At 37.3% G+C, this 27,152-nt stretch overlaps 1 protein-coding gene across 1 annotated transcript; it reads right to left on the reverse strand.

The window, feature by feature from the left end:
- Window positions 1–742: 742 nt before the first annotated feature.
- LOC143246723 (uncharacterized) lies at window positions 743–25,410 on the reverse strand. Its single transcript, XM_076493813.1, has 2 exons — window positions 25,308–25,410; window positions 743–3,144 (listed from the first exon to the last, which is right to left on the reverse strand). Exons 1-2 carry the CDS (start codon window positions 25,401–25,403, stop codon window positions 1,729–1,731), a joined length of 1,512 nt encoding a protein of 503 aa, XP_076349928.1. The 5' UTR covers window positions 25,404–25,410; the 3' UTR covers window positions 743–1,728.
- Window positions 25,411–27,152: the final 1,742 nt, after the last annotated feature.

A 27,152-nucleotide genomic window follows, 5' to 3' on the forward strand; every position in this document is an offset into this window, starting at 1 on the left:
TACTAATAACATGAGAAGACACCCATGAAGCCCTCTAAGGTCTCAAAGGTGAACCACATCAATTAATGCACAAACAAAATATCAAGCCAGGTGTCATGCATTACAGTAAACAGTATGCAAAAGAGAATGTTAACAAACATAATGTTAACCATCACAATTAAAGTGTATGTATGAAGTTTAAGTGGTTAACAACTGAAAACTCTAGTCTATTGTTCTTAATTATGGTGGTTAACTTATGAAGAAGGTTATTGTGACAATAAACTGGATTATTTTTATTGAGTTGGACAAAAATAATATAGATTAAAATGGTGTGCTTCACTTTCATATCCTCTGTTTATACTTATGTTGTGGATAACCAGCTGGGATGCAACTGTCCAGGTAACATAGTAAAGTAGTAAATCCTATGTCATAACAAACAGTGCAACATTTCTCACAGCTCTCCTGAATTTTGAACTAATAGACTAGATGGAAGGCAGCTAGTTCACAGCACCCACCAACAAATACTCTAAATAAAATAGTTGGATATAATGCAGTCCTGTAATCCAATCACAGTCTTAATAGTGTAAAGTATAATTCTACTCTGATGGTGGAGCATTCACGTCAAGCACCTTCCAATCAACAGTCTCCCATGCTAACCACAAGCCATGCAAGCTCCAGAAACATCAAGGTGACATGAAACTTGCACATCATCTTACATTTGATGTAACCAACAGTTACAAACTGCTTAAATAATACATTTTCAATCTAATAACAACAAAAAAAGTAAGGTGTGCATTCTGATACCCAGCTAAGTGATTTTCATGTTCTAAACTATTTAATACTTAGATGATGCAAAATTATTAAATAATTTATACCTCGAACAATTAGAGGCAAATGTTAACTCCTTCTTACATAGGAGTTTTAAGAGTTGGTAACATTTGTTTTCTATAACCACGTCAGAGTCACTTCAAAAATGGTCTAAGTTAAGAGAGCATTCCAAGACTTATAAAAGTCCCATCTTGTTCTTCCATACTTTATTGATTTAGCAATACTTTGCTAAGCCTAACTTTCCTTTATGCACGAAATCCCCATCTTGTTTTTTTTTTATACATCACTGATTTAGCAATACCAAGCTAAGCCTAATTTCCCTTCACCTGCTAAAGTCCCATTTTGTTCTTTCACAAATCACTGATTTAGTGATACTTAGCTAAGCCTAACTTCCCTTCATCTGCTAAACCTAGGATGTTTCATCTGAGTAACTAAACACTAGTTCTGACTTCTTTCTTTTAACCTATGATCCTTAGTTAATCAGATTTATTTCACCAAATCTATATTCACTTGCACATTTAAATCTAAGTAGCCTAAATCTATTTCTGACTATTTTGCTGATCCATTTCAGTCAAGCTGACCAACCACATTGACCATCATAACCACAAGCTGACTCTTATACCTAATTTTACAAGTTCTTCACAGTAATATCTTAATCTTGTTCATATCTTTTATTTTTTTCACTCTCTCTGTAATGTCTTCACGTTCATCGTATCTTCCTTTCCGAGCTGCTGACTTTGCAATATATTCTTTTGCAAGTTGCTTTCTCTGGCTTGACCTTGTTAATCTAATATTCCTTTGGTTGTTCAATCTGTCCAACACATCTTAAACTAGATATTTTTATTCTGAGCTGCTGGAAACTAAATTATACAGCCAGGTAGTTTGAAACTACTGTAACATCATTCTGTCCATGTCCAGTTTTCACCTTAGTGGCTGAAATGCTAATCTGTCCATGGTTGGTCCACTGTCTTTGACTGCTGCCAAACTCAGTCGCTTACACTTAGCACGGCGGTTCTTGAACCAGAACTGGATGTTTTTTGGCTCAAGCTTGGGAAACTTCTGGCGGTAAGGCATGACATTCAACTCGTGAGTGAAACGTACTATCATACTATGTGAAGGGTGAGTGTTGATAGAAAACCACTGTTCCAACCTGGGTACCTCTGTCACTGGGTCAATGAAAGTGCGATTTCTTTTCCTTCTCTCTTCCATATTGTAAGGAGATACAGAAGCAGAGGGTGTCATCTGATGGCTTGGTCCAGATGAAGTAGTGTCTCTATTTTCAAAGTCTTGATGAGATAAACTTTCTCTTGGAGTTTTATTCCTTTCTGACTTCTCCCAACTTTCACTGGTTATCATTGTAACATCTATATCCTGGTCTTCATCACCTGAAACACAGGAGTCTATTGAATTATCTGTAATATCTTCAGGAAGCTCTTCCTTGACTTCTGCCTGTTCCATTCTTTTATGGTGGGATGGTGAAACATTGGAGCTATGGTCACCACTGTTATTGTTTGTGTCAGTGATCTCTTGTCGTACAGATTGACCAATGCTATTATTCATATCCACAAGATCTCGCTGTACTGACTGACCACTAGCGCTGTTTGTATCTGTGGTCTCTCGGCCTTTTGACAAATCCAATGTGTGATCAATGTTATCAGGATTTTCCTTGTCTGAGCCTTGTAAGTCCATTTTGAAACCGTTTTTTGGGCTACAAAAGTCAATCTTACGTTGTTTAGAGCAGTCTACACTGTTCTTGTAGTACCCGTCACTAGTACTGTTATCTGCTTCATGAGGGTTGCTGTCTTCACAGTAGTCACCACTTGGGCTACGAGAACCGTTAGGGTCTACAAAGTACCTTTGTTCTGCCCTCTTGTAGGCAGCACGTGCATTTTTAAACCAGTAAACAACGTTATTGATATCTAGAGGCTTACGCCCTCTTCGGGATTCCAATGCGTTTAGTTCCTTAACATACTGTTGGATTTGGTGTCGTGAAGGGTGTTGGTTTTCAGCAAACCATCTTTGTAATTTTGGCAGTTCCAACTCGGGGTCGAAAGACGTTCTGATACGGGTCCTTCCTTGAGGTGGACTGGTGAAAACAACCCCATGTCCATGCACATGATGGTGTTTGTTGGATATGACTGCAGCTCCATCTATTGGCAACTGATCTAAATGATTAATCCTGGTTTGTTGTTGTTGATGCATGTTTTGCTTGTGGAGCAACGCCACCTGTCGGCAATGCTGGAAAACCTGTTGCAAGTACCAATGGTCAAACTTCTTTCTTGTTTCCTCGGATATGTCACATTCAAGTCGACCTTTAGATAGGGCTAACAGGATGGACTATGAATAGAAATAGGAAATCAAATAAATTCCTATAAACAAATCCAACAGGTTCAATCAGTGAGAGAGGGCACGAACAATAAATTTGCACACTAAACAACAGTAAGAATAAACAATAAACAATAAAACCACAACCAATAAAATTATTTGTCCTGGCATTTTTTTCTAAAATAATGTTAACTGTTATTATTACTATTTGTTAAGGAAAAAAGAAACAAATTTAGATCTGAACAAAGTAAAGTACAATATGATTTTCACATAAATTTAGATCTGAACAAAGTAGAGTACAAAATTATTTTCACATAAATTTACATCTGAACAAAGTAGAGTACAAAATGATTTTCACATAAATTTAGATCTGAACAAAGTAGAGTACAAAATGATTTTCACATAAATTTAGATCTGAACAAAGTAGAGTACAAAATGATTTTCACATAAATTTAGATCTGAACAAAGTAGAGTACAAAATGATTTTCACATAAATTTAGATCTGAACAAAGTAGAGTACAAAATGATTTTCACATACAATGTAAATCAGTAATTATAAAAGTATGAAAAAGAACACTTGATGCTTCCACTATTCATCTTATTCATTTTGTAATCTAACAAGTAACTACTTTCTCGACTGAATAATTGTGGAAAATTAATTGTAATGGTATGACAGATATCTCAACTAATTAACTTGTTTGCTCCAATGCTACCTTTTATATCCAGAAAGAATGTTAATACACTCCCTTAGCAAGGAAGGGACACGCCACACTCCTCCCTCAGCAAGGAAGGGACACGCCACACTCCTCCCTCAGCAAGGAAGGGACACGCCACACTCCTCCCCGTCAGCAAGGAATGGACATGCCACACTCCTCCCTCAGCAAGGAATGGACACGCCACACTCCTCCCTCAGCAAGGAATGGACACGCCACACTCCTCCCTCAGCAAGGAATGGACACGCCACACTCCTCCCTCTGCACGGAATGGACACGCCACACTCCTCCCTCTGCAAGGAAGGAGCACGCCACACTCCTCCCTCAGCAAGGAAGGGACACGCCACACTCCTCCCTCAGCAAGGAAGGGATATGCCACACTCTTTCAGCAAGGAAGAGATACACTATATGGTCAGTTTATTTGTGTGCATGCATGTTTTCTTATAGCAAAGCCACATTGGGCTATCTGCTGAGCCCACCAAGGGGAATCGAACCCTTGATTTTAGGGTTGTAAATCTGAAAACTTACCGCTGTACCAGTAGTGGACTGGTTGGATTGTACAAACTCAAATCAAATGTTAAATAATAAATGTTACAGAATGTCTTAACCTTTATATTAACAGTTAATATTACATGAAACGTCAACAGCATTTCAAATAAAGAAAGAAATATTCAGAAATGATTTAAAAAGTATTGAGCAGAAAATGATTTCATTTAAGAAGTTCCAATCCACAATATACGAAAATGATCTGATCTAAAATGGACTTAAAACTTAGTAGAGGAACTTTAATCTCAAATACATTATTTACAACAACAGCTGTGTCATATGAAGCTAACAAGTCTTGCATATAAAGCACAGCTAACAAGTCTTGAGACTTACTTAATATTACTGACTTTCATTCAAAGCTATTTGAAGAACATCAGAGTTAACTGTGATAGAGTAGGAAAAGGCCAGCTAGTCATCACATCCTCAGTTAACACTCTTGTCAAAGATGGTAGTTAGGTTTGACTGTCATTGTTAGACCAGATCCACTGGTCTAGCGATTTTTTATTTCCAATAATTGGATGTGAATTATACTCCTATGAATGCTATAACACAATAAAAAGTAAAACTACAGTACTGTATCGTGTCACAAAAACTTAGGTAACTGTTTGCAACTACAGTGAAAAAAAATATTAAGAATTGGAGTGAACAGACACCAAGGACTAAACATGTAGTTACTCACACAGTCTTCACCTTGTGCACGAGGTTTGTTAAGAGACCTATAGTCTTCCTTACACATGACCACATAAATGTAAAACTGTTTTCTACTTCTGAGCCAGAATTTGGAAATAATCAATATGGTTGCTCATAACTGCCTTTTAGAAAACCGACATGTTCCATAATTAGTTGCATATAAGAACCAAACACTTCTTTTCTTTCCAGCAAGCTCAAAACTAAGTTTATGAAACTAAAGCAGTTTTAATTTACAGCAGGTAGATACTACTCTCAGCCGAACTTTTCTCAAATCAAAGTTAGTTACTACATGATGGTCAGGACTTGATTCAAAGGTTAGTATACCAGACAATTCAGATTTGAGGGATCTGGATTCAAGAAACATTACTGAAACAAGCTTCAGCTATGGTGGATTACAACAGTGATATTCATTTCCAGAATTTGGTTAGAAGCAACCCTTGTGGTGACAAGTGCTACCAACTAGTCGTCTTTTCCTCTGTTCAGCAGTTCAAAACTAAAGATGGCTACACTTGAGCCCAAGTGGTCTCTCACATCTCCATTTAACCCATTCTATGGATGAGCACATGATGACCCAGAATCTTATTTAACAGTTTTCACGTAACCTACCCATCCTATGACAAGAAGGATAACACTGAATGAAACAGCATTATCACTTTTACCTACTCAAGTTTTAATTGGTTATATTCAGATAATTCACTGAACTGCACACAAAAACAATTATATGAATACAACGTGGACAATGGTTTAATATATCACTCTGTGTTTGTTTTGCTGAAGGTACATAAAAGAATTCCACAAAGGCCAAACAGACTTAATTAAGTAACGAATGGTAACGTATAAAGTAGATATGGTATGATCCGAAGTGTGCGTTACTTAAAACAAAACATAGTAACATAACTTTGGCTTCACATAAAACTAGAACGTCAAAACAAAACATAGTAACATAACTTTGGCCTCACATAAAACTAGAACGTTAAAACAAAACATAGTAATATAACTTTGGCCTCACATAAAACTAGAACGTTAAAACAAAACATAGTAACATAACTTTGGCTTCACATAAAACTAGAACGTCAAAACAAAACATAGTAATATAACTTTGGCTTCACATAAAACTAGAACGTCAAAACAAAACATAGTAATATAACTTTGGCTTCACATAAAACTAGAACGTTAAAACAAAACATAGTAACATAACTTTGGCTTCACATAAAACTAGAACGTTAAAACAAAACATAGTAATATAACTTTGGCTTCACATAAAACTAGAACGTCAAAACAAAACATAGTAATATAACTTTGGCTTCACATAAAACTAGAACGTTAAAACAAAACATAGTAATATAACTTTGGCTTCACATAAAACTAGAACGTTAAAACAAAACATAGTAATATAACTTTGGCTTCACATAAAACTAGAACGTTAAAACAAAACATAGTAATATAACTTTGGCTTCACATAAAACTAGAACGTTAAAACAAAACATAGTAATATAACTTTGGCTTCACATAAAACTAGAACGTTCAAAACAAAACATAGTAATATAACTTTGGCTTCACATAAAACTAGAACGTTAAAACAAAACATAGTAATATAACTTTGGCTTCACATAAAACTAGAACGTTAAAACAAAACATAGTAATATAACTTTGGCTTCACATAAAACTAGAACGTCAAAACAAAACATAGTAATATAACTTTGGCTTCACATAAAACTAGAACGTTAAAACAAAACATAGTAATATAACTTTGGCTTCACATAAAACTAGAACGTTAAAACAAAACATAGTAATATAACTTTGGCTTCACATAAAACTAGAACGTTAAAACAAAACATAGTAATATAACTTTGGCTTCACATAAAACTAGAACGTTAAAACAAAACATAGTAATATAACTTTGGCTTCACATAAAACTAGAACGTTAAAACAAAACATAGTAATATAACTTTGGCTTCACATAAAACTAGAACGTTAAAACAAAACATAGTAATATAACTTTGGCTTCACATAAAACTAGAACGTTAAAACAAAACATAGTAATATAACTTTGGCTTCACATAAAACTAGAACGTCAAAATTACTTGCTAAAACTCACTGAAAACTATGTCAATCACGTGATGAGACTACTTGAACACAGAAACGTCAAAAATCACGTGATGAGACTACTTGAACACAGAATCGTCAAAAATCACGTGATGAGTCTACTTTAACACAGAAACGTCAAAAATCACGTGATGAGACTACTTGAACACAGAATCGTCAAAAATCACGTGATGAGTCTACTTGAACACAGAAACGTCAAAAAATCACGTGATGAGACTACTTGAACACAGAAACGTCAAAAAATCACGTGATGAGACTACTTGAACACAGAAACGTCAAAAAAATCACGTGATGAGTCTACTTGAACACAGAAACGTCAAAAATCACGTGATGAGTCTACTTGAACACAGAAACGTCAAAAAATCACGTGATGAGTCTACTTGAACACAGAAACGTCAAAAAATCACGTGATGAGACTACTTGAACACAGAAACGTCAAAAATCACGTGATGAGTCTACTTGAACACAGAAACGTCAAAAAATCACGTGATGAGTCTACTTGAACACAGAAACGTCAAAAAATCACGTGATGAGACTACTTGAACACAGAAACGTCAAAAATCACGTGATGAGACTACTTGAACACAGAATCGTCAAAAATCACGTGATGAGTCTACTTGAACACAGAAACGTCAAAAAATCACGTGATGAGACTACTTGAACACAGAATCGTCAAAAATCACGTGATGAGACTACTTGAACACAGAAACGTCAAAAAATCACGTGATGAGTCTACTTGAACACAGAAACGTCAAAAAAATCACGTGATGAGACTACTTGAACACAGAAACGTCAAAATCACGTGATGAGACTACTTGAATACAGAAACGTCAAAATCACGTGATGAGCCTACTTGAACACAGAAACGTCAAAAAATCACGTGATGAGTCTACTTGAACACAGAAACGTCAAAAAAATCACGTGATGAGACTACTTGAACACAGAAACGTCAAAAATCACGTGATGAGTCTACTTGAACACAGAAACGTCAAAAATCACGTGATGAGTCTACTTGAACACAGAAACGTCAAAAAATCACGTGATGAGACTACTTGAACACAGAAACGTCAAAATCACGTGATGAGACTACTTGAACACAGAATCGTCAAAAATCACGTGATGAGTCTACTTGAACACAGAAACGTCAAAAAATCACGTGATGAGACTACTTGAACACAGAATCGTCAAAAATCACGTGATGAGTCTACTTGAACACAGAAACGTCAAAAAATCACGTGATGAGACTACTTGAACACAGAAACGTCAAAAATCACGTGATGAGTCTACTTGAACACAGAAACGTCAAAAAATCACGTGATGAGACTACTTGAACACAGAAACGTCAAAAAAATCACGTGATGAGACTACTTGAACACAGAAACGTCAAAATCACGTGATGAGTCTACTTGAACACAGAAACGTCAAAAAATCACGTGATGAGTCTACTTGAACACAGAAACGTCAAAAAATCACGTGATGAGACTACTTGAACACAGAAACGTCAAAAATCACGTGATGAGCCTACTTGAACACAGAAACGTCAAAAAATCACGTGATGAGTCTACTTGAACACAGAAACGTCAAAAAATCACGTGATGAGACTACTTGAACACAGAAACGTCAAAAAAATCACGTGATGAGACTACTTGAACACAGAAACGTCAAAAAATCACGTGATGAGTCTACTTGAACACAGAAACGTCAAAAATCACGTGATGAGTCCACTTGAACACAGAAACGTCAAAAATCACGTGATGAGTCCACTTGAACACAGAAACGTCAAAAATCACGTGATGAGTCTACTTGAACACAGAAACGTCAAAAATCACGTGATGAGTCTACTTGAATACAAAAACGTCAAAAATCACGTGTTGAGACTACTTGAATACAAAAACGTCAAAAATCACGTGATGAGACTACTTAAAAACAAAAACGTCAAAAATCACGTGATGACACTAATTGTAAACACAATAAAAAATCACGTGATAAGACTAAAAACAAAAACGTCAGAAATCACGTGATGACACTAATTGAAAACACAATAAAAATCACGTGATGAGACTAAAACTAAAAACGTCAAAATCACGTGATGAGACTACTTGAACACAAAAACGTCAAAATCACGTGATGAGACTGCTTAAAAACAAAAACGTCAAAATCACGTGATGGGACTGCTTAAAACCAAAAACGTCAAAAATCACGTGATGAGACTGCTTAAAAACAAAAACGTCAAAAATCACGTGATGAGACTAATTAAAACCAAAAACGTCAACAATCACGTGATAAGACTAAAAACACAACGTCAAAAATCGCGATGACACTAAAAACAAAAGCGTCAAAAATCACGTGATGAGACTCAAGAAAAAAGTACAAAAACCACGACTCGAAACTTACTAAAAATATGAACATGTATAATAAAGTCAACAAAGAACTGTAAACACGTTTGGCTAAATTCACAGAGTGGTGTTTGTTAAAACAGGGGATTGTTTCAGATAAACCAGAACCTTATTAAAATAAGGCGCGCAATATCAACACCGAGTTGCTTTAAAGCGTACATATTACACAGTTATTCTAAACTTGCTGTATTGGACTTTTAATTAATTCTTTAAGTAACATCGGCGGGATAAACAAGTAATATTAAACATATACAGTGGTCACTTACGTTAGGCCAATGAAAATTTGGTTTAATTACTTTTAGCAAATGGAAAAGGACATACAAAGTACAAGAGTGGTCTGCCGTTGTTGAGATGTTAATGGATATCGGAGATAAGCCGGCCCCACTGTGACAGGCTCGTGCAGAGAAAGCCTCGCCACACCGGATTTCGTGGCGGTTTGTACATCAAAGCGATTCGGGAAACACTTTATTAACTTCCTTGTGAAGGGCGCTGAATCTTTGATGTACCTAGACGCACCACATGAAACGTTCCGCTAGCTACACCTGCCACAGAAACTACCATTGTTACCAGCTGAATAAAGCCAACTAATGAAGATTACATGACAGTAACTGCAGCCAACGGGTTGGTCACAAACACGAACTATCGTCTAGATTAACAACACCAATATATCCGTGTAGATACAGAAGGATCCGCTAATGATATTAAAATCCGTAATCACACCGAAAAGCGGCAGGATTCCCACATGCGATAAGAATATCTTGATCAAATGAAGTTCGGAAACATGCGATGTTTTCATCTACCATTCCTCTTATCGGTGTACGTTGTAATGAGATGACTCGTACTCATTGTAGGTACACCACTGTTAAAACTGTGCAAGTTGCAATATCTATACATCTAATTATCCATAATGAGCACGTGACACACATTTTACACGAATACACAGTGTACGCTGAAAGTTTTAACGGTAAATATTTAGAATAGCCATATCTCAACTAAAGACAACGTTTTAAGTACAAAAAACCAACAATATTACATATCTTTTTCTGGTGTTTCTAAACTGGTTTCCTACGGTTGTTTTCCACCACATTCAAAAATACCTTCATTCATTACTTATCAATGAACGCAGAGATATTTCAGACACCAGGAGGACTTGGAACAAATCAGTTCAAACATGTCACGACTCAATACATTTATCCAAAACTAACTTCATCATCATAGAATAAGAAACCCATAACAATATGTACACTGGTTAATATTCCGATTTCAATCTAGGTTTAACTCTTCCTACTACATCACTGATTACCATTACTGTAAAATCAAATCATTCAAAAACCTATCATCATTTATCCAAACTCTTAACGCTTCCTAGAGTCTTAGCAGAAAGCAACACTGATGTTTAACATGGATGTATCTGTCACACGATGGTGCTGGCTACCATGTGATGACGTGGCGCTGTTTATGTAAGGAATGAGCACATTTTCTGGCAGTAATCAGAACTATAACACTAAGTAACACAAGTTATGTTCCTGGATAGTATGTGTTATTTCTTAATTACTTATGATGTAAAAGTACAGACTTTGTTTTTGTGACCTGGATAATGAAATTTACAAATTAACCTATTTTATATGTAAAAACGGGCAAATTTACACATTTTCGTTTACATAAGGTCTGATTAAAACAACATATGAATCAAGATTTACATGTATTTATACTAAAGTTATACAAAAATGTTTAGAAGTGAGTAGTTTTTCGAGATTTGCGACTGTAATGTAAACCATTTTCACGAATCAGCCCCCAAATATAGTCATCCATCATGTTTTTGTTATACACTCCCAGGTCACAAAAGCAAAGTTTGAATAGACAATTAGGTCTTTTCCATTTACTTTAGGCATAAGGAATCGGGATATAACACTTTCTGTTTAGGAACAAGAAAAAGTAAACATTTTGTTACATAGTGTAATGTCACTCGTGCTTCTTACCAAGAAATGATACATGTCAGATGGACCATAAACTCTTTCACAAATATCTTCAAGTCCACTCAAAATAAGAGTCCTCTTATTTAGTTCTTCAGATGGTTAAAACAAAACAAAATAGTTCAAATTGATTAAACTGGGATTAAACTGTTTGAACTGATCAAGACATAAATATGGTTTTCTTTGACTCAAACTGTTGCTGGACGTGGCATTTGGTATGTTATGGAGGATTATGATGCTGACAATGATATGGTTTTTCTCACACAGATTCCATCAGTACAACATTGGTAAGGTTATACTCCATCAGATTAGACTGGTGCAAGAAGATCTATACATCTATGGCCCTTTTCAACAAGATTCAAACAGTACAACATTGCTCTGGTCAATCTCTATAAACCAATATAAACAGCACAACACCAATATGATCCCTATCAACAAACTTCTTTCAACACAAACAGTACAATATTGGTCTGGTCAATCTCTGTAACATTCCACCAATATAAACAGCACAACACCAATATGATCACTATCAACAAACTTCTTTCAACACAAACAGTACAATATTGGTCTGGTCAATCTCTGTAACATTCCACCAATATAAACAGCACAACACCAATATGATCCCTATCAACAAACTTCTCTCAACACAAACAGTACAATATTGGTCTGGTCAATCTCTGTAACATTCCACCAATATAAACAGCACAACACCAATATGATCCCTATCAACAAACTTCTTTCAACACAAACAGTACAATATTGGTCTGGTCAATCTCTGTAACATTCCACCAATATAAACAGCACAACACCAATATGATCCCTTATCAACAAACTTCTCTCAACACAAACAGTACAATATTGGTCTGGTCAATCTCTGTAACATTCCACCAATATAAACAGCACAACACCAATATGATCCCTATCAACAAACTTCTTTCAACACAAACAGTACAATATTGGTCTGGTCAATCTCTGTAACATTCCACCAATATAAACAGTACAACACCAATATGATCCCTTATCAACAAACTTCTCTCAACACAAACAGTACAATATTGGTCTGGTCAATCTCTGTAACATTCCACCAATATAAACAGTACAACACCAATATGATCCCTTATCAACAAACTTCTCTCAACACAAACAGTACAATATTGGTCTGGTCAATCTCTGTAACATTCCACCAATATAAACAGCACAACACCAATATGATCCCTATCAACAAACTTCTTTCAACATAAACAGTACAATATTGGTCTGGTCAATCTCTGTAACATTCCACCAATATAAACAGTACAACACCAATATGATCCCTATCAACAAACTTCTCTCAACACAAACAGTACAACATTGGTCTGGTCAATCTCTGTAACATTCCACCAATATAAACAGTACAACACCAATATGATCCCTATCAACAAACTTCTTTCACCACAAACAGTACAATATTGGTCTGGTCAATCTCTGTAACATTCCACCAATATAAACAGCACAACACCAATATGATCCCTATCAACAAACTTCTCTCAACACAAACAGTACAATATTGGTCTGGTCAATCTCTGTAACATTCCACCAATATAAACAGCACAACACCAATATGATCCCTATCAACAAACTTCTTTCAACACAAACAGTACAATATTGGTCTGGTCAATCTCTGTAACATTCCACCAATATAAACAGCACAACACCAATATGATCCCTATCAACAAACTTCTTTCAACATAAACAGTACAATATTGGTCTGGTCAATCTCTGTAACATTCCACCAATATAAACAGTACAACACCAATATGATCCCTATCAACAAACTTCTTTCAACACAAACAGTACAATATTGGTCTGGTCAATCTCTGTAACATTCCACCAATATAAACAGTACAACACCAATATGATCCCTTATCAACAAACTTCTCTCAACACAAACAGTACAATATTGGTCTGGTCAATCTCTGTAACATTCCACCAATATAAACAGCACAACACCAATATGATCCCTATCAACAAACTTCTTTCAACACAAACAGTACAATATTGGTCTGGTCAATCTCTGTAACATTCCACCAATATAAACAGCACAACACCAATATGATCCCTATCAACAAACTTCTCTCAACACAAACAGTACAACATTGGTCTGGTCAATCTCTGTAACATTCCACCAATATAAACAGTACAACACCAATATGATCCCTATCAACAAACTTCTTTCACCACAAACAGTACAATATTGGTCTGGTCAATCTCTGTAACATTCCACCAATATAAACAGCACAACACCAATATGATCCCTATCAACAAACTTCTCTCAACACAAACAGTACAATATTGGTCTGGTCAATCTCTCTAACATTCCACCAATATAAACAGTACAACACCAATATGATCCCTATCAACAAACTTCTTTCAACACAAACAGTACAATATTGGTCTGGTCAATCTCTCTAACATTCCACCAATATAAACAGTACAACACCAATATGATCCCTATCAACAAACTTCTTTCAACACAAACAGTACAATATTGGTCTGGTCAATCTCTGCAACATTCCACCAATATAAACAGTACAACACCAATATGATCCCTATCAACAAACTTCTTTCACCACAAACAGTACAACATTGGTCTGGTCAATCTCTGTAACATTCCACCAATATAAACAGCACAACACCAATATGATCACTATCAACAAACTTCTTTCAACATAAACAGTACAATATTGGTTTGTTCAATCTCTGTAACATTCCACCAATATAAACAGTACAACACCAATATGATCCCTTATCAACAAACTTCTCTCAACACAAACAGTACAATATTGGTCTGGTCAATCTCTGTAACATTCCACCAATATAAACAGCACAACACCAATATGATCCCTATCAACAAACTTCTTTCAACACAAACAGTACAATACTGGTCTGGTCAATCTCTGTAACATTCCACCAATATAAACAGCACAACACCAATATGATCCCTATCAACAAACTTCTCTCAACACAAACAGTACAACATTGGTCTGGTCAATCTCTGTAACATTCCACCAATATAAACAGTACAACACCAATATGATCCCTATCAACAAACTTCTTTCACCACAAACAGTACAATATTGGTCTGGTCAATCTCTGTAACATTCCACCAATATAAACAGCACAACACCAATATGATCCCTATCAACAAACTTCTCTCAACACAAACAGTACAATATTGGTCTGGTCAATCTCTGTAACATTCCACCAATATAAACAGCACAACACCAATATGATCCCTATCAACAAACTTCTCTTAACACAAACAGTACAATATTGGTCTGGTCAATCTCTGTAACATTCCACCAATATAAACAGCACAACACCAATATGATCCCTATCAACAAACCTCTCTCAACACAAACAGTACAATATTGGTCTGGTCAATCTCTGCAACATTCCACCAATATAAACAGCACAACACCAATATGATCCCTATCAACAAACTTCTTTCAACACAAACAGTACAATATTGGTCTGGTCAATCTCTGTAACATTCCACCAATATAAACAGTACAACACCAATATGATCCCTATCAACAAACTTCTCTCAACACAAACAGTACAACATTGGTCTGGTCAATCTCTGTAACATTCCACCAATATAAACAGTACAACACCAATATGATCCCTATCAACAAACTTCTTTCAACATAAACAATACAATATTGGTCTGGTCAATCTCTGTAACATTCCACCAATATAAACAGCACAACACCAATATGATCCCTATCAACAAACTTCTTTCAACACAAACAGTACAATATTGGTCTGGTCAATCTCTGTAACATTCCACCAATATAAACAGCACAACACCAATATGATCCCTATCAACAAACTTCTTTCAACATAAACAGTACAACATTGGTCTGGTCAATCTCTGTAACATTCCACCAATATAAACAGCACAACACCAATATGATCCCTATCAACAAACTTCTCTCAACACAAACAGTACAATATTGGTCTGGTCAATCTCTAACATTCCACCAATATAAACAGCACAACACCAATATGATCCCTATCAACAAACTTCTTTCAACACAAACAGTACAATATTGGTCTGGTCAATCTCTGTAACATTCCACCAATATAAACAGCACAACACCAATATGATCCCTATCAACAAACTTCTTTCAACACAAACAGTACAATATTGGTCTGGTCAATCTCTGTAACATTCCACCAATATAAACAGCACAACACCAATATGATCCCTATCAACAAACTTCTCAACAGTACACAAACAGTACAATATTGGTCTGGTCAATCTCTGTAACATTCCACCAATATAAACAGCACAACACCAATATGATCCCCATCAACAAACTTCTCTCAACACAAACAGTACAATACTGGTCTGGTCAATCTCTGTAACATTCCACCAATATAAACAGCACAACACCAATATGATCCCTATCAACAAACTTCTCTCAACACAAACAGTACAATATTGGTCTGGTCAATCTCTGTAACATTCCACCAATATAAACAGCACAACACCAATATGATCCCTATCAACAAACTTCTCTCAACACAAACAGTACAATATTGGTCTGGTCAATCTCTGTAACATTCCACCAATATAAACAGCACAACACCAATATGATCCCTATCAACAAACTTCTTTCAACACAAACAGTACAATATTGGTCTGGTCAATCTCTGTAACATTCCACCAATATAAACAGCACAACACCAATATGATCCCTATCAACAAACTTCTCTCAACACAAACAGTACAATATTGGTCTGGTCAATCTCTGTAACATTCCACCAATATAAACAGCACAACACCAATATGATCCCTATCAACAAACTTCTCTCAACACAAACAGTACAATATTGGTCTGGTCAATCTCTGTAACATTCCACTAATATAAACAGCACAACACCAATATGATCCCTATCAACAAACTTCTCTCAACACAAACAGTACAATATTGGTCTGGTCAATCTCTAACATTCCACCAATATAAACAGCACAACACCAATATGATCCCTATCAACAAACTTCTCTCAACACAAACAGTACAACATTGATCTGGTCAATCTCTGTAACATTCCACCAATATAAACAGCACAACACCAATATGATCCTGATCAACAAACTTCTCTCAACACAAACAGTACAATATTGGTCTGGTCAATCTCTGTAACATTCCACCAATATAAACAGTACAACACCAATATGATCCCTATCAACAAACTTCTCTCAACACAAACAGTACAATATTGGTCTGGTCAATCTCTGTAACATTCCACCAATATAAACAGCACAACACCAATATGATCCCTATCAATAAACTTCTTTCAACACAAACAGTACAATATTGGTCTAAAAATAAAACAACAAAGAATAGTGATATATAATTATTCTGAATGATGATTGTAAGCTGTTGTTCTTCACAACAGTTCAACTGGCCAGGAAACCTTAAACCCATTTGTGGCTGAAGCCTACCTGAGAAACCACAACACAGAGATACTCAAACAAAATTCCTTGTCAATATTCAGTTTAACACTTCAACATTTGTATCCGAGGTGAGAATTTTTAGGATTTGGATCACTTCACACAAGTCAGCTGAACCTGAAGTACTTGTGTTGTTATAAAGAACAATAATAAACTGGTATTGTGGATAGAAATCTTGAGAAATACTGTTGATACTCATATGTGAAATAGATGGTTTTAAATATAAATTGAAACTTTGTAATAATTATATTTTTACCTGCACAGAAAATGAATATAAGGAATTATTTTAGTTAGATTCATGTAAGATACAAAACCTACGTGTGTTTACAATTTTAAAACATTAAAATATAGAGATGAACGTTCTTTGTGTATGCACTTAGACCATCAGATATGCTCTTAGCTTCACAACTATGAAGAAAAGGAAAGAAGAACTGATGAGTTTATCTATTGGTAGCTGTACTAGAACAAGGAACCACCTTAATTCAGTATACGTCTGATTTCAGGTTTCGTCCTAAGGATATTATCAAAACAACTCTCACTACAGAACCTGTGAGTGATTCACTACATCCAGATACCAAGCCTGAGTTCTCTGTATTAACAGATCACAAAGTAGGTCAGTTGTATTAAGATATATCAGGTCATCCCATAAGTAATGTCCAAAAATTTAATACAGAAAGTGCATCATTATTTCTATCTTTGTAAAAGGTTTTAATGATGAAAATATGTAGTTTCAAAAGTTCAGATCAGGTGACTACAGCTCAAGTGATGCACCACATTCAGGTCATCCTGTTAAGTTTAATGATGACTTGCTGCTGGCTGCACTTGATGAAGATTGTGCTGTAACAGTTGAAGAACTAGCACAGAAGATTAATTCAACCTATTCAACAGTTCGCCGTCATCTGCAACAGCTTGGAAAGGTGTCAAAACTTGAAACATTGGTCCCCATGATTTGACAGAAGCCAACCTTAGAACAAGAGTGGACATATGCACTTCTCTGCATTCTCGTGAACGTAACTTATCTTTTTTACACAGGTTAGTGACTGGAGATAAAAATGGATATATTATAAAAATGTTAAGTGCTGCAGACAATAGCTCAGTGGAGATAAACTGGCTAAACTTTAGCACAGCCCAAAATGGTTGATTGATTGATTTAGTGTTTTATGGCACAAAGCAGCTAAGGCTATCTGCACCAAACGTCCGTTAAAAAGGTAAAAATAAATTAAATGTAGTAAAATGCATAAAAGGAAATGAAGGTAAAACAAAACATCATTGAAAAACAGAAAAAGTATAAAACCAATGTTGACATCTAGTGTACAATGTTAAGAGAGAAAGCAGAGTAAGAGAAGTTGTAAAGGACTTTCTCTAGCATAATGGTAATGATCATAACCCACCAGGAAGACTAACAGATAAGTACAAGAACCACCGTCAGTCACCTGAAGTTGGTCTTTCCAGTCCTGGTTCCGGGTAATGTGTCATTATGACCAGTACTAAAAGGTAAAGTAATAAAAGTGTTAAAAGACATGCAGCAAAACTGTAATAACAACTCGCCAGGACGACTAACAGATCGTTCAAACAGCAATGTTAGTCACCTGAAGTTGGCCTTTCCAGTCCTGGTGTCGAGTTATTTAATGTTCTGGCCATTTTCCAACGTCAAATTGAACTAGAGAGAATGAAACTGTAAAAAAGGAACCACAATTAAAAAGTTGTAATGAATAAATATGCAACACTTAAATGAGATTAAAAAGATTGATGGCCATTAAAAAACTAAAAACTTTATCAAGGTGGACAGTGTCACCATCACCAATAACACTGTCCAATGTTACAGATAAACCCTGGGAAAAAACATGTTTAAAATATTGCCGTCGTTGAGAATCGTAATGATGGCAAGAAAGTAAAATGTGGCTTACAGTGATTTGAGTGTTACACAAACCACACACTGGTGCAACAGTTCCAGATAAAAGAAAACAATGAGTTAAAAAACTGTGACCAATGCCTAGTCTAGTTAGAACAACTTCCTCTTTCAGAACCTTACGGAAGCTAGACGGCCAAAGCCCAATAGAGGGTTTTATTTGAAAAAGCTTGTTGTCATGTTGTTCACTCCAAGTGGACTGCCAGCTGGCACGGAGCTGAGCCTTGAATACAGGACCATAGTCCATGTATGGAATAGGCACAGTGGTGATAGTGCCAGAGTAGATAGATTTAGCTGCCGTGTCCTCAAGCTCGTTCCCGCGGATATCAACATGGCCTGGTATCCAGAAAAACTGGATAGAAGTAGATGTTAATGAGAAATGTTCCAGTCGGTTTTGAATATCAGCGAGAACAGGGTGTGAGCCAACATGAAGCGATTCCAGGGCCAGTATAGAACTAAGCGAGTCAGTATAAATAGTGCAGTTGAAGTACTGCTGAGCTTCAATGTGATCCAGTGCAGAAGATATGGTGTACAGTTCAGCAGTGAACATAGAAGCTGTAGAAGGGATTCTGCATGTAACCACTGAACCACAACAAACCATGGCAGAGCCCACAGAAGTACCTGATTTGGAATCATCCGTATAAATTGGAATGGAATGATTGTTCGAAAGATGTTCAGTAAATAAAAGACGGTACTTCCAATCGAGAGTATCTGCTTTTTTCAGATGACTTAAAGAAAGGTCACATTTGGGGGCTGTAATAAGCCATGGTGGGATGGGCTGACCAGTGGATTCTGCAATGTTATCCAAGGCAGACCCAATTCACCTAACGGCACCTGGATGCAAAGGCCAAAAGGAGCAATGCCAGACCATCTGGTCTGAAAAAGTATAGCCCACCGAGGAAGGAAATCACATCCCCAGGTGGGATGCTTTGGTAAGGAACGAAGTTTCGAAGAATCTAGTAAAGACAGTTGCAAACTGCAAAGGTGCAGAAAAGGTTCATAATATTTTACGTATAAGCTTTGAACTGGGAAGGTGCAGAAAGCCCCAGTGCAGAGTCAAAGTCCTTGTTGATGAATGGGGTCCAGCATCTTTAAGGCCGAGGGTCTGACATAGCCATAGACCATTGATCCATAGTCAAGTTTTGAATGAATAAGAGCACAATATATCTTTAACATAGAACACTGATCCACTCCACAACTGGCTGTAGAGAGGACATGGAGGATGTTCAGTGCTCTTGTGCATTTAACCCGTAGCTGCTTTAAGTGTGGTATAAAGGTCAGCTTACGGTCAAAGATAAGCCCCAAGAACTTGGTCTCAGGAACCACTGGCAGTGAAACTTCACCAATACAGAGTTCAGGATCAGGGTGAATACCCTGTTGGAGGCAAAAGTGCATGCAAACAGTTTTAGAGACAGAAAAATGAAAGCCGTTCACCGTAGTCCACTTCAGTACACAATGGAGGGCAGTCTGTAGTTGCCGCTCAATATATCTCATGTTCGACAACTTTCACATCTCGTGTCAGATAGAACCCGTTTGCAACAGTGAGAGGGAGTTGTTCAGTGATGGCATTTATCTTTCTACTGAAAAGTGTGACACTCAAAACACAGCTCTGAGGGACCCCAAATTCCTGTACAAAAGAACGGGAAAGTGTCGAACCCACATGCACTTGGAATTTAATAAACATGGCCACATAACCCATATATATTGAGGTTCACAAAATGCCATAACTCCATGTTGTGTCATAAGCCTTCTCAATGTCAAAGAATATTGATACAAGATGTTGGCGTTTGAGAAAGGCTTCTCTAATTGACGTTTCAAGTCAAATTAGGTGGTCGGTGGTGGAGTGATGTCGTAGGAACCCACACTGGGTGGGCGAGAGGAGAATTTTGATTCAAGGAACCAAACAAGACGAGCATTAACCATCCTCTCTAAGGCCTTACAGAGACAGCTCGTCAAAGCAACTGGATGGTAGTTTGAAGGAATCTCGGGATCCTTCCCAGGCTTAGAGAAAGGTAAGATGATAGCCTGGTGCCAGGCATCAGGAAAAGCATTCTCCTGCCAGATCCGGTTAAAGACAATTAGAAGGACATCAAGAGAAGCAGGAGATAGATAGATAGCGCAGCATGTCATAGTGTACATCATCAGGTCCAACAGATGTACTGCCAGACCAATGAAGGGCCATTTTCAGTTCCACCAGTGTAAATGGACATTTATAGTCAAAGAGACAGTCGGTTCGAAAGGAAAAAGGTGAACGCTCTGCCCGAATCTTGATGGCCAAGAAGGTGGAGGAACAAGCAGAAATGCTAGATACCCAGCAAAAGATTTCACCTAGAGTATCGGCAATGCTCCGGATATCAGCTACCTCTTGGCCATCAGAGAGTAAGATGGAGAGGGGGACAGAATTGTAGTGCCCACTGACCTTTCAAATCCTGTCCCATATGACCTTGGAACTGGTGGTAGAAGATATGCTAGTTGTGAACTTAATCCAAGATTCCTTCTGGCTTTGACGTCTTACCCACCTAGCATGTGCACAGGCCCATTGGAAAACGATGCGGTTCGAAAGTGTGAGATATCTACAGAAAGTATCCAAGGCCCGTTTTTGAGCCTTCCATGCCAAGTGGCAAACAGGAATTCACCATGGATGAGGATATCGTGGAAAACGTGTTGAGGTTTTAGGAATACACTGAACAGCTGCTTGTATAATACAGTCAAGTACTGCTGTCACACAGTTGTCTATTGATGGCTGATTCACGATGGCAGGACCAAGTTCTGCAAGAGCAGTGAAAGTGGACCAGTCTGCCTGATCCAGCTTCCACTGGGGCACGTGGGTAGGGTAGGGTGGCATCGACCACGGTCGGTTTCTCTGAAATTTATAGTAAAATGATCGCTGCGTCATGGATTATTGTCAACCCTCCATGAAAAATGGGAGAATAGTGAAGGTGAGCAAATTGAGAGATCAGTACCAGTAAAGGATTGACTTGGTGCATGAAAATAAGTGGAAGAACCAGCATTGAAAAGAGAAAGGTTGTGATCAGAGAGCATATGCTCTACAGAGCGACCCCTCCTATCAATAACAGCCCTTCCCCAGAGGGGATGATGTCCATTAAAGTCCCCCTGGATTAGAGAGGGAAACGGCAACTGTTCAACAAGAGCATCAAGGTCTGATTGCTCATATGTCTCTCCAGGGGACAGGTAGAGAGAACAAACAGTGATGGTATGACTCAAGGAAACACAGATGGCTATGGCCACCAAGGGTGTGTTGAGTGACAAACACAGGGTGGGCACATGCTGATCAACCAATAGTGCCACCCCCCCACGTACTCGTCCATCACACAGCCTGTCATTTCTGTTCAGAGAAAACTGCCGAATGGTGACTGTATCAGCAGGTTTTAGAAATGTTTCTTTTAAGGAAAGACATACAGGATGGTAGGAAGCAATCAGTGTTTTGATGTCATCCAGATTAGAACATAAACCTTGACAGTTCCATTGTATCAAGGTGGCCATATGTAATGACGGGTAGGCAAAGTGGCTGGAGAACCCTTCTGTTTACGACCACGTCTTTTTTTCCATACTGTCCTTATTCGGAGGAGGTCTATCGACCTGCATGGATCCTGTCCTGGTTGATTGGGCAGGTCTTTGTTGTTGGAAGGGGATTCCAGTGACTGAGGACGCGAACGAATGATTGTTTTGCATCATGGGGTGGGAGAAAAAGATTTATCAGAAGAAATGCCTGTATTTGAAACCAAAGGATGTGAATCTTGAGGTTTGTTGGAATATATGGGAGGAACAGAGATGGGTGTAGAAGTCGATTCATCAACCTTTTTAACCATGGAGGTCAAAAGCCTTTTCATTTGTTTTGAAAACGATTCTTTTGAAGGCACAGAGAGATCTATCTGCATTCCCACTGTAGTTGTGGAATGAAGTGCAGCAGCATATGTCCGAGATGGAGTTGTGGACAGCAATTTCTGAGTCTCAAGATAACTAATGTTATGTGTCGTTTTCAAATGCTGCACCTCTTTTTCCTCCAACAATTTTGAGCAAGAACGAAAGTAGGAAGGGTGGGAACCATTGCAGTGGACACAATGTGGGTCTGTGTGACACTCATAAGCATCGTGGTCCTTGCCACCACAACAAGCACAAGTCAGGGAACCACGACAGGACGTCTTTGAGTGGCCGAACCTCTGACATTGGAAACATCGAAGAGGGTTTGGAATGTACAGCCGTACCCTGCAAATTAGATAACCTGCCTTGATGGTGACAGGTGCACGTGGTGATGTAAATGTCAAAACAAGAATATTTGTCGGCAGTGTAACTCCATCTGTGCGAGTGGAGATGTGCCTCACTGCAGAAACTCCTTGAGTGGAGAGACCAGCAAGAATCTCTGATTCGGGGACGTTTTTCAAATCCCTCTCAACAATAATAGCTCATGAAGAATTCAAGGTAGCATGAGGGGTAACCTCAATAGGTACATCCCCAATTGCCTTTGAATTCAAGAGGAGTTCACTGTGTTGGGAAGTGGATGTTTCAACCAATGTCTCCAGATCAAAGCTTCTTTACTGATTTTGGAGAGCCAGCAAGATCCTCAAGTCCCTTCTGAATAAAAAAGGGGGTCATTTGCCCTAAAGGTTTTTCTGAAAAGAGAATGTAATATAGGAAAATGGGGTACAGGTGTTACAGATGTTGAAGATTACTGCTCAGAGTCTTCAAGACGTGGTCGTTTACCTATTGACTGTTTTTTAACTATTTTATTTAAATTTTTTGTAGGAGAATCCATAGAAAAAAAGGAAAATTTCGGTACCCACTGACCCCACCCACCATGGAGCCCAATGAGGGGATGCGCTCCAATGTCATGCTAAGACATTGCAGCAACGCCAGGGTTTCGTGAGCACTATACCCAAACACCAGCATCAGACACAATGTCCACAACACCCGTTGAGAACTTCCAACACTGGTACTTGACTGGTTGACTCTAGCACAAGTGGACCAGCCGATTGACCCAAGGGGGCCACTCAAAGGCTGCCCGTCTACAGTAATTCTAGGCCAAAGTGGTGTGTTGGGGTTGGAACCACCAGGATCCTTTCCTCCCCTTCACGGGTCGCCACACACGGCAAACACGTGGATGGATGTTTAGATCCCAGAGACTGAAAGAACAGAACCTTCCCCGGGAGGTCCCCTCACCACGTACAGGAATCTACACCGAGGGAGCCCAAAATGGACCTCCACCCAAGGAAAGTCTTGTTCAGCATTTGGTGGAATATTGTGGTGTGATCCACTTCGAGTTGCTGGCACTCAATGTAATGATTAGATCAGACTTCTATTGTCAATAGTTAGAGCACTTGAATGTTGTACTGAGAGAAAAGAGGCCTGCTTTGATCAGTCATAAAGATGTATTACACCAGGATAATGCATACAGCAAGGATCACATCTGCAAAGATTGAAGAGCTAAACTGGGAAGAACTTCCACATCCTCCTTATTCTCCAGACTTTGCCCCATCTGATTATCATCTATTCCAAAGTTTGCAGAACTATCTTGACAGAAAAGAGCTTGGAACACATGAAGATGTCAAAACTACCCTCTCTACATTCTTTTCCTCCAAACCCCAAGAATTTAATAGAAGTGGCATTCAGAAGCTTGTGAATCATTGGCAAGAAGTAATTAATAATAATAATGGAACAAACATTATTGATTAAAATATATAGGTAAAGACGGCTTGTTTGGGTTAAGACAATTTTTATGTTGAGGAGCAGACATTTCGACCTTCTTTGGTCATCAACAGGCTCACAAAGAAAGAAAGAGGTAACTGACCAATATCTGACCACATGTTTGAAGGGGGTTGTGCAACTGAGTGTAGGAATGTAGAGGGTGTGCTTAGATGTTTGATTATATTTATTAATATAGGTATAAAAGTGTTCCTTTGTATCGGTTTATTCTGGGCTTGAGTTGTACAAGTAAGGCTTCTTTAATTTTGTGTTTCTTTATGTATGTTTCTTTATTTAGTATTTGGGTGTTTTCTATGGTTATTTGATTTGCAGTGTTCAAACATTTTTGATTAAATAACATTAAAAGCATTTTAAGTCCTTTCTCTTTTTCTGAACATAAAATTAGACATTACTTAAGGGATGACCTGATATTTAAAACAACTGCATCGTGGTAGATAGGAATGTATCTTTAACAACAGTTGTACAGATAACAAGTTAACGTTCTAATGCTGACAATTACCAACAACATCACCATCAACCACAGTCTTACAGATAACAAATTAACGTTCTAATGGTGATAGTTAAAAAGAACAAAACGGTCAGTATTTCAACTGAATGTTGGTATCTGAGACTCACTTGGTCAATGGGACATCCAGAAGTGGTCAGCAGGTTTTGTGATTGGACCAACAAGACTTGAAGTAGTTTCTCCTTGACATCAAATGTCACATTCATCTTTGGACGACTGAAACAGAACATGTAATTAACTTTGTGATTAGAACACACACTAACCTTAGAGTGACATATGACTAATTTATACCACTGTGTGTTTAAAAACTGTCTGATTTCTTTATTGACATCAGATCTCAGTGTGGTGCCAACATTTTGTCTTAACCTTCCTTAACAGGAAGTCAGTAAAACAACCTAAACCTTATAATAATAAGATTAAATAACATGTATTCCCTTGACTTCAAGTTCTGTTCTTAAATGATTTACTACTTACTGAACAACTTGTAAGCAATAAACACATATATACAAAGTTTACAACTTTAATTTCATAACCAAATCACATGTTCTTCAACTTCCCAACTCCTAAACAACTTGCTAATTCCTGATTGATTACATTATGTAACACAAATTTTGTTCCTGGATAGTATGTGTTATTTCTTAATTACTTATGTTATAAAAGTACAGAAAATGGCCATTATTCCCTTCAAACTTTGCTTTTGTGACCTGGATAATGAAATTTAAAAATTAATCCATTTTATAAGTAAAAATGGACAAATTTGCACGTTTTTATTTACATAAGGTCTGAATAAAACAACATATGAATCAAGATTTACATGTATTTATACTAAAGTTATACAAAAATGTTTAGAAGTGAGTAGTTTTTCGAGATTTGCGACTGTAATGTAAACCATTTTCACGAATCAGCCCCCAAATATAGTCTCCCATCATGATTTTGTTATACGTTCCCACGTCACAAAAGCAAAATTTGAAGAGAGAAATAGGTCTTTTCCATTTACTTTAGGCATAAGGAATTGGGAAATAACACTTTCTGCCCAGGAACAAGAAAAAGTAACAATTTTGTTACATAGTGTTATTTGTCAGTTGAGTTATGACAGATCCCTAAGTCAAGGAACCTTGTAAAGATATGTTTAATAATCTACTTCACAGATATCTCTAAACTCTCTTATCACCAACTTAGTTTTATACTGTTCACTACAAATGAAATCACTGCACTCATAAAGTTATGTTTCTGCTTGTTACAACACTTACTGTAAATAACATTAGGTGGCACCATTAATTGTCTTAGAAAAACATACAGGAAATCCAAGAGTAGTCAACAGATCTGATATATCATTGACTGTGTATTAATTTACATTCTCTTGGGTGATCCATATGTTATTAGTCACCTTATGATCAATCAAGGCATGGATACATAAACAGTTTGTTGTATAAATACATTAGAAAAACCATCTATAAAACAAAAGTGTAGATACCATCAAACATTTACGGTGTTTCACTCTTCACATATATACATTGATGTAGTTCTTTGTGAAATGTGTTACGCCTCACTCCAATGGTTCTAAACATGTATTCATTATGAACTTGTACTTTCTAAGCTTGACTTGGAACTTCTTTGCCAGGTCAGTCTGACCAATTCAAGTGTCAACAACTGATTTCAGTCAAACTTCTTTCCTATCAAGTTACACCTAATTCTGATGTCCATAACTTGTATCACTTTCTCATTTCTCACTCCCCAAACTGCATCACCACAATGATCCAATACTTACACTTGGTACAGAGTTTGCACCATCATGGTAAAAGCTGGCTTACACCTCCTAGTGATTATCAATAGAAGCTTTCCATCCTGTTTAAATTGACCCCTGCAACAAAGTTCTGATAATCTCTAGGGTGATAGTCTCCAGCAAAAATGTTATCACTGTCTATTGTTAATATAGCAGTTGAGTTCACTTAGTC

This window comes from Tachypleus tridentatus, chromosome 3, assembly GCF_004210375.1.
Source record: "Tachypleus tridentatus isolate NWPU-2018 chromosome 3, ASM421037v1, whole genome shotgun sequence".
NCBI lineage: Eukaryota > Metazoa > Arthropoda > Merostomata > Xiphosura > Limulidae > Tachypleus > Tachypleus tridentatus.

Bases quoted from the DNA above. Each gene is read 5' to 3' on its own strand.
- LOC143246723 (XM_076493813.1), bottom strand. From the start codon at position 25,403: ATGAATGTGACATTTGATGTCAAGGAGAAACTACTTCAAGTCTTGTTG. The intron at 3,145-25,307 runs GTGAGTCTCAGA...TTCTATTCATAG, and splicing joins CTGGATGTCCCATTGACCAA to TCCATCCTGTTAGCCCTATC.